General features: G+C 40.1%; 1 protein-coding gene across 6 annotated transcripts in view; it reads right to left on the reverse strand.

The window, feature by feature from the left end:
• The window catches only part of LOC110494545 (death-inducer obliterator 1), a 28,268-nt gene extending 18,636 nt beyond the window's left edge, over positions 1-9,632 (reverse strand). For 2 of the 6 annotated variants that reach the window (XM_036950611.2, XM_036950610.2), the window contains exons 1-3: positions 9,511-9,632; positions 1,207-1,327; positions 256-374 (exon numbers count right to left, since the gene is read on the reverse strand). In XM_036950611.2, coding sequence (XP_036806506.2) covers positions 256-337 — 82 coding nt within the window. In that variant the 5' untranslated portion in view covers positions 338-374; positions 1,207-1,327; positions 9,511-9,632. Of the gene's footprint in view, positions 1-255; positions 375-1,206; positions 1,328-9,337 lie in introns of all 6 variants that reach the window. The other 4 variants (XM_090206016.1, XM_036950613.2, XM_021569685.3 and 1 more) reach the window with 3 other exon arrangements.
• Between the last annotated feature and the right edge of the window lie 576 nt (positions 9,633-10,208).

A 10,208-nucleotide genomic window follows, 5' to 3' on the forward strand; every position in this document is an offset into this window, starting at 1 on the left:
GCCACAAATAATGTGTTTACATGAAGTAGCAGATTTTGCCAATCAAAAGACTGATTTACTAAGCTAATTAGGTCTTGAAAGCATATATAGGAATAGTGAAATCCATTGTGATTCTAGTACTCCTGACCCTAAACACTAATCAACACCTTACAACGAGTAATTACAGAGAATCCAGCAGTGCAGTGCCCATTATTAAAGTTAGACAAACAAGATGCCCCCCTCATTGACAAGGGAAAGGAAGCTAGTCCAAGGTACCTTGAGAGCTGCTATCCATAGGGTCCTGGCTCTGCTCTGGCTCGAGAGCTAGATAGAGCTCAGGGCTCACATTCTCCTCCATAGATGATGGAGTCACTCACTACTTTCAAACAGAACGTCTACAGTTAAGAGAAGAGCACAAGAGACGAGCTTGAGATAGCTACTCTGCAACTCCATTTAACTGAAGAGTGTGGTTATTTTGGGGAGGGTGGGTGGAGCAGCACTTTGTCAATGTTCAACTACTTTCTTCATATCGACAGACAACCCTTTTCCCAAAATTATCCGAATTTCTTTTTGTCAGCCATTGCTGTCGTCTTTTCATGCAGATTGCCTGGATACAGCCCTTAGCCGTGGTAAATTTGCCCTATATCACAAACGTGCTTTATTGCTATTAGAAACTGGTTATCAATGTAATTAGAGCAGTAAAAATAAATGTTTTGTCATACCCATGGTATATGTTCTGTTACAAACTGGGTGGATCGAGCCCAGAATGCTGATTGGCTGACAGCCGTGGTATATCAGACCGTATACCAAAGGTATGACAAAACATTTATTTTTACAGCTCTAATTACATTGGTAACCAGTTTATAATAAAAATAAGGCACCTTGGGGGTTTGTGATATATGGCCAATATACCACGGCTAAGGGCTGTGTCCAGGCAATCCGCGTTGCGTCGTGCCTAACAGCCCTTAGCCGTGGTATATATTGGCCATATACCACACCTCCTCAGGCATTATTGCTTAAATATACCACAGCTGTCAGCAAATCAGCATTCAGGGCTCGAACCACCCAGTTCATAAAAACTATATAGAACACCACTACTGGGACAAGCCTAGTCTGTTGAAATTGTACATTTACACGATTCCTATGGTTTACAAAAGAAATGGAACCACAAATCAAACAAATGAGTGCATGGCATCCGTTCTTTGACAGAATAAAACACGAGCCTACCTGCTGCTCTGTAGTGGTAGGGCACTGATAAAGTGCTTCTCTGATGAGAAAAATGCTCCTTTTCCACTCACAGCAGGTTCTGATCAGTACTCATCACAGGTCTGGTACTGGGATCTTGGACCTGTAGATAAGTCAGAAAACATCCGTTAAGCATTTGAGGGTATGGAAATTGCAACAGTATACAGCCTTGAAAAGCATAATGCATCACAACAGGTTGGCACCCATCCAACTCCTATCTTTTTTTCAATGTGTGGGACGCTTTCAGGGACTTCAGGTCATACAACGTCACGGATTCCAAATTCAAGACACTGCTGAAACAGAGGTTGTTCTCTGACATGAGACCCACTTCCTTTAGTGTCATGATAACACACATTAGCAACAATAATTCACTTCATCTAGACCTATTGAAATAAAAGGTTGCAACATAATAGAATAGTAACTACTGCAAAAAAGGTTCAGTGTGTAGGGTACAGACATAGTCAACTTGTTATAAAATATTTTTCGTAATCAAGACACACCGGTAGATAATCATTCAGCCCCACCTAATTTAATTCAGATTAACAAAAAATGTGTCCCAATCACAACTGATGCCTAAACAAACCTAAATCCCACTTTGTAGTTATCATTATCAAATAATTCTTATCAAAACACAACAAACAGGCTGACATGTTATAAACAATGCTCCCTCCTAAACAGTTGGAACTGAAAATAGATAACTAAACCTGGACAGGTAGCATTTAGATGATCATTTATTTTTAAACCATCCCTCTCTGTTGCATGATAAACAATAGCCCTGAGCAAAAGTGCCAAACCACAGATTACTCAATAAAAGATTCCTAATAGTACAAGTAATTTAAGTTAAAATATTTTAACTATTTGATCAACAAAGACATTTTAAGAAAAGGGAATATATTCTCCACAATCAAAGCACCTTGCTAAATTTGCAAAATAAGGTTCAGATCAGTCTGGCCTGAACATTCCACTGACAATACCATAAGCATGAGGACCTCCAAATCATTTCCACCTCAAACATGTCTGAGAAACAGGTGTAGAACAAATAGAACCAACCATGTTGAAATTGTATATTTAAACATTCAAAGCATGGACACTATCCTACAACAATGACGTGAGTGACTCAAATGAATAATCAATACAGCATGAACGATGAGACAGCCTATAGGGAAGTCAGAGACCTGGCAGTATGGTGCCTGGACAACAGTCTGTCCCTCAACGTGGGCAAGGCAAAGGGTCTTATCGTGGACTACAGGAAACGGAGGGCCAAACACACTTCCATGCACGTTGACGGGGCTGTGGTGGAGCGGGTCAAGAGTGTCAAGTTCCTCGATGTCCACATCACTAAGGACCTATCATGGTCCAAACACAGCAACATAGTCGTGAAGAGGACATGATAGGGATGGCGATATGGCCTAAAAAAAATCTGATCTGGATTATTTTTTTATATATATATTTTTTTTAATTTAAGGATGATTTACAATATACAGTGCATTCAGAATGTATTCAGACCTCTTGACTTCTTCCACATTTTGATACGTTACAGCCTTATTCTAAAATTGATTAAATTGTTGTTTTTCCTCATCAATCTACACATAATTACCATAATGACATAGCACAAACAGGTTTTTTGATTTATTTTGCAAATATATAAAACTGAAATATCACATTTACACAAGTATTCAGACCCTTTACTCAGTACTTTGTTGAAGCACCTTTGGCAGCGATTACAGCCTCAAGTCTTCTTTGGTATGATGCTACAAGCTTGGCACTAGAGGTCGGCCAATATCAAATTTTCATAACAATCGGTAATCTGCATTTTTGGATGCCGATTATGGCCGATTACATTGCATTCCACGAGGAAACGGCATGGCAGGCTGACCACCTGTTACGCGAGTGCAGCAAGGAGCCAAGGTAAGTTGCTAGCTCGCATTAAACTTATCTTATACAAAACAATAAATCTTCACATAATCACTAGTTAACTACACATGGTTGATGATATTACTAGGTTAACTAGCATGTCCTGCATTGTATATAATCAATGTGGTGCCTGTTAATTTATCATTGAATCACAGCCTACTTCGCCAAACGGGGGATGATTTAACAAATGCAAATTCGCAAAAAAAAGCACAATCGTTGCACGAATGTACCTAACCATAAACATCAATGTCTTTCTTAAAATCAATACACAGAAGTGTATTTTTTTCAAACCTGCATATTTAGTTAAAATAAATTGTTAGCAGGAAATATTAACTAGGGAAATTGTGTCACTTCTCTTGCGTTCATTGCACGCAGAGTCAGGGTATATGCAACAGTTTGGGCCGCCTGGCTCGTTGCAAACATATTTTCCATAATTATGACATAACATTGAAGGTTGTGCAATGTAACAGCAATATTTAGACTTAGGGTTGCCACCCGTTTGATAAAATCTGGAACGGTTCCGTATTTCACTGAAAGAATAAACGTTTTGTTTTCGAAATTATATTTCCAGATTTGACCATATTAATGACCTAAGGCTCATATTTCTGTGTTTATTATATTATAATTAAGTCTATCATTTGATAGAGCAGTCTGACTGAGCAGTGGTACGCGGCAGCAGGCTCGTAAGTATTCATTCAAACGTTACAGCGTTTGCCAGCAGTACTTAGCAATACTTGATTCACAGCGCTGTTTATGACTTCAAGCCTATCAACTCTTAAGATTAGGCTGGCAATACTAAAGTGCCTATTAGAACATCCAACAGTCAAAGTTATATGAAATACTAATGGCATAGAGAGAAATAGTCAATGCATCATAATTCCTATAATAACTACAACCTAAAACTTCTTAACTGGAAATACTGAAGAACTAGGAATATTGAACCACCAGCTTTCATATGTTCTCATGTTCTGAGCAAGGAAATTAAACGTTAGCTTTTTTTAAATGGCACATATTGCACTTTCTTCCCCAACACTGTGTTTTTGCATTATTTAAAGCAAATTGAGAATGTTTCATTATTTAGAGACTAAATAGATTTTATGTATTATATTAAGTTAAAATAAAAGTGTCCATTCAGTATTGTTGTAATTGTCATTATTACAATAATACATAAAAATCGTCCGATTAATCGGTATCGGCTTTTTTTGGTCCTCCAATAAATTGGTATCGGCGTTGAAAAATCGGAATCGGTCGACCTCTACTTGGCACACCTGTATTTGGGGAGTTTCTTCCATTTTTCTCTGCAAATCCCCTCAAACTCTGTCAGGTTGGATGGGGAGTGTCGTTGCACAGCTATTTTCAGGTGACTCCAGAGATGTTTGATAGGGTTCAAGTCCAGGCTCCGGCTGGCCACTCAAGGACATTCATAGACTTGTCCCAAAGCCACTCCTGCGTTGTCTTGGCTGTGTGTTTAGGGTAGTTGTCCAGTTGGAAGGTGAACCTTCAACCCAGTCTGAGGTCCTGAGCGCTCTGGAGTAGGTTTTCATCAAGGATCTCTCAGTACTTTGCTCTGTTCATCTTTCCCTTGATCCTAACTAATCTTCCAGTCCCTGCCGCTGAAAAACAGCCCCACAGCATGATGCTGCCAACATCATGCTTCACCGTAGGGATGGTGCCAACATCATGCTTCACCGTAGGGATTCAGGCCAAAGAGTTCAATCTTGGTTTCATCAGACCAGAGAATCTTGTTTCTCATGGTCTGTCCTTTGTTTTGGCAAACTCCAAGTGGGCTGTCATGTGCCTTTTATCGAGGAGTGGCTTCTGCCTGGCCACTGACATAAAGGCCTGATTGGTGGAGTGCTGCAGAGATGGTTGTCCTTCTGGAAGGTTCTCCTATCTCCACAGAGGAACTCTGGAGCTAGTGACCATGAGGTTCTTGGTCACCTCCCTGACCAAGGCCCTTTTCCCCTGATTGCACAGTTTGGCCAAGTAGCCAGCTCTATTTAGAGTTTTCGTGGTTCCAAACTCCTTCCATTTAAGAATGATGGAGGCCACTGTGTTCTTGGGGACCTTCAATGCAGCAGAAACTTTTTGGTTTGTGCCTCGGCACAATCCTGTCTCGGAGCTCTACGTACAATTCCTTCTTGCTCTGACATGCACTGTCAACTGTGGGACCTTATATAGACAGGTGTGTGCAATATCAAAACATGTCCAATCAATTGAATTTTACAACAGGTGGACTCCAATCAAGTTGTAGAAACATCTCAATGATGATCAATCGAAACAGGATGCACCAGAACTCAATTTCAAGTCTCATAGCAAAGGATCTGAATACTTATCTAAATAAAGGTACATGTTTCTTATTTATTTTCAAAACATTTCTTAAAATACCTTTTCGCTCTTTTCATTATTGCATAGTTGACAATTGAATCCATTTTGATAATGGATAATTTAATCTATTTTAGAATAAGGTTGTAATGTAATAAAATGTGGAAAACGTCAAGGGGTCTGAATACTTTCAGAATGCACTGTATATCTCCACCCAAAAAATACATTCTCTAAGTAAGCTTTGTTGCACAATTAAAAAGGTCAATACACTGCTAAATATAAACCTACCACCATGACACACTACTAATTTAATCAAAATAGTTTAACCTGCTTTTTGCAATAAATCACTGATCTGGCTTTCAAGTCTGTCTATGAAAATGCCCTTTTTGTTATACATTTTGCCAGAATCATGCACATCCTCTAATACTGAACAACTTCTAGTAGCAGGCATTATAGAAAATTAACACAGGTCTCAGACAAATCCATCAAGCACAAGCCCGCATGCTAGTGAGTAGCCAAGATAACTTTCTATTTCAAGTCTAGCCTACTTGGATCTATTTGCTTGCCAACAAAGTGGTACAGTTGAACTGTGATTAATAGACCCTCTAGAATGTTCACTTTATTTAGATATTGAAATCAAGTTGCCTACCTGGATATGATGCTTATTTCTCAGAATGAAAATTAGTTACCAATCCCTTATATAAACGCGTATTTTAATGCTCATTGCACAATTAGAAAACACAGACTAGACTGCTGACGTTTACAATGCTGCTAGCGGTATGTGGTAAAGCGACAAACTGAGCATTAATTTCCCACAATCATGTTCATTGATACTCTCGTTTTAGTAGGGTCTGCTCTACTCTACATTTTGGGAGTCGAGACATAAAAAGGGTATCGTTAGAAAGGTTAAGTTGTCGTCCGCTACAGTAAAAAAAATAATGTATCTAAGCGTTTCAGTGTCCATATGACCGATTCTGTAGGACCAAATTTCAAATAGCGAGTTTAAATTGCTTGTTGTCAGAAAATAAATTACATTTCGTCTTTCGAGTAGGCTGGGGGAGGGGCTTGGTGTCTGAGTGGGAAGTTGCGAAGGAGACGGAACACTCATAAAAACTTGAGAATACGACAAAACCTAGTCTAGATTCTAGCGATACAGGCAGTTGGAACATCGCGCTATAACATAAATTAGAATTAATAATTTGATATATCGCCCAGCCCTAGGGCACGACAATGGCTCTTCCCCCTCAGGAGGTTTAAAAGTTTCAGCATAGGCCCCTCTGATCCTCAAAAAGTTGTACAGCTGCACTATTGAGAGCATCTTGACTGGCTGCATCACTGCTTGGTATGGCAACTGCTCGTCATCTGACCGTAAGGTGCTAAAGAGGGCAGTCGTACGGCCCAGTACATCGCTGTGGTCGAACTCACTGTCATCCAGGACCTCTATACCAAGTGTTGTCAGAGGAAGGCCCACAAAATTGTCAAAGTCCCCAGCCACCCAAGTCATACTGTTCTGTCTGCTACTGCACGGCAACCGGTACCGAACAGGCGAACCCTCGGGGACCAAAAGGCTCCTGAACAGCTTCTAACCTCAAGCCACTAAATAGTTAAACCAAATAGCCATCCGGACTAACTATTTTTTTACTCTAAATCCAGACACTCACACATTTGTCACAGTTACACCCTGTTGCCTAATCACTTTTACCTGTATGTACATATCTACCTCATTTTCCTCGTACCTCAGCACATCGACTCGGTACTGGTACCCCATGTCTATAGCCAAGTTATCGTTACTCATTGTGTATTTATTCCTCATGTTACTATTTATTATTACTACTATTGTATTCTGCATTGTTGGGAAGGGCCGTAAGTAAGCATTTCACTGTTAACAAAGCATGTGACAACTACAATTTGATAATACCTCAATGAGAAAGGTCATTGGTGATGGGGGATATACATATGCAGCAAGAAAAGAGAGACAAGACCATTTCTGCAGTTTTTGGGGTGTACCTGGGATTCAAGTCAGTCATATTCATCTCTGAATTGGTGCATTATTTGACAGAACATCTGCATCATAATAATACAACTTAACTGGGTTGTAAAAACATATTCAACTGTCACTAAATAAACACTTCAGACCAACAACTTGACATCAAAATGACATTGGCACAGCTCTGGGAATGGCTTTGGCTGAATAGAAGTTGCCTAATACACAAAGTTGTAAAATGTGCACCCCATTGTATGTTTCAATGACTGACAAACACACATGCAGTGAAATATTGACATTTACTTTCACATGTTAAGATTCAATATCCCATTTACATTGGTCTGATTATTCTCAAATGCATTTCTCATCCCCGATTTACTGTTGGGGAGGGTACACCACTGAATGAATATAAATGGTTATTGTATGCCAAAATACCATATTGATGGTATTAATGGGCAAATGCAACACAAAGTAACCACATTTCTACAACTCACCAATAGATGAAGCACTTGCCAAAAGATACAGACCCTACCGTTACACTCGGGGTCAAAAAAACGTACCTGAATGCAGGGATGGGATATGTCACTGTACTCCAAATGTTACCTTAATCCACACTTCTCCATCGAGAACATTGAAATACTGCTAGATGTCTGGGAAAACTGCCCTTTTCGGTGTACAATTGCATTTATTCTATTGCCATTTATCCTGTTATCAATAAAATGTACATGTTAACAGTATATTCTGATTACAATTATTATATTTTAATTAAATGCAATATATTTGCTTCCAAAATGTATGTAGGTATATATAGCGGTCTTCATAAAACATTCTGATTGAATGGCTTGTCCTGCACTTTGTAAAAACCCAGTGCATATTGGAAAGATATATTGGTTCCTTGCTAAACATAGCAATGTGAATGCAAAGGGACTCGGCCCACACAATAGGTGACGTGAACTGGCAAGAGTTGAGTCCTCATTCAAAGGCATAATGGTAGGCCAATTGACATTTATTCCCCTCCTTTAAAACATAGTAATTAAGTAAATAGCCTCACCCACAAAATGCAAAATAATTTGAAATGTCTGTATTTGAATTTACAGCAATTCAACGGAAGAAAAAAATACTAGCAAGAGAACCACGATGCTGGGATGAGAGGGGTGCACCACGGATTGTTCCCCGATCATGGTCACGACACACGTGAGAAAACCACTCCCAGAGACCCAACCCAATTGGCATATTGGGGGAAGGGGTGGTCACTGCAACAGTGTTAGCGAGTTACAATGTTATTCTAAACTAAATCGTGGGGAAGTGACAGTGATCGCATACTAATGATACTTTGCTAGCTAGATAGCTCTCAGTCCAGGCCTAACAGAACACTGCGAACCATCTAGCTAGATATTGACAACCGTTGTAGAAACGCATCACATGCTCGATTTTGTCTTTTGGATCATACAAATTATAATCCCGACAGTGCCTGGCAAAGAAGTATCTGAATGACACGGAAGAAACAATCATTGCCACGAACCGCTTATCGTGGTACCGTTAACGTAGCAGTAGATCGCAAATGCAAGGCGTCTGTGTTCACTGAGAAATCCGACACGGTCAGCTAGATAACAATGATATTTATGTTGGGTGGCTAAATATTATAAGCCATAACTAGCCAAGTACTTGATGTTTTGCAAATGTACTAGAAAAAAGCACTGAAGTAGAGAAGCTCGAGAAGGATCACACACCCAACACTTTAATGTAGTAAACTATGTAGCGATCCCCATGCAGTGACCTCAACATGAATTCATGCCACCAGACAACATGCGTTAATGCACACATAGATAGGGACTCGTTTAAAGACAAATAATGTTAGTTTACGAACATACAATTAGCGTGATGTATTACCCGCAAATCGCGGAACATTAGCTAGGCCACCACCACGCTTCGACTGGCTAGCTTGCTGCTTACAACTAGCAAGATACTTTCGAATATAAACAGCATTCAACCGTATCTAGTAATTGACAAAGAATGCCACACAAGTATAGTTTGGGTATATAATACGTTGCAATTCGACCCACTTGTAAACATTGACGATATTTTACGTTCTTGCACAGTCTCCGTTTAGTCCTCCATTTTCATTTCGTGTTGGTTGGCTGGCAATGCAGAATGGCGCTGACTGATTGTCAGCTAGAGGAGAGCTATTTTGCTCAGTTGTTACTACAGCGCTAATTCAGGCCAGGGGTGGAAAGCCAGATTCTGATGCCAAAACAAACCCCCAGGGAAACCAGGGCATTGTCATTCAATCTACAATAGAATAATATAGATTATACGATCACTGTGTTGGTCAATTGCACACAAGGTCCAACCGAAATATTGCTTCCGATTTTAAACCGGGGAGCTGTTAAACTCCAGGGCACAACGCCAGGCAATGGCATCTAGGATTTGATGCCATTGCAGCTCACTTCGTCAGATTTTTCTAGGCGCACTTGTGCTCCAAATCAAAATTCGAGGTCACACAGTACAACAATGAAGCCATGTTGCTACCTATCTGACGGGAAGTGAGCTGCAAACGAAACACATACTTTGCCCGCTTTGAGGACAATACAGTGACATTTGGCCTGCTACCAAGGACTGTGGGCTCTCCTCCGTGACCAACGTGAGTGAGACATTTAAACACGTTAACCCTCGCAAGGCTGCCGGTCGAGACGCATCCCTAGTGCGTCCTCAGGGCATGCGCAGACCAGCTGGCTGGTGTGTTTACAGACATATTCAATCT

Source organism: Oncorhynchus mykiss, chromosome 17, assembly GCF_057628025.1.
Source record: "Oncorhynchus mykiss isolate SJ-2025 chromosome 17, ASM5762802v1, whole genome shotgun sequence".
In the NCBI taxonomy this organism is placed as follows: domain Eukaryota; kingdom Metazoa; phylum Chordata; class Actinopteri; order Salmoniformes; family Salmonidae; genus Oncorhynchus; species Oncorhynchus mykiss.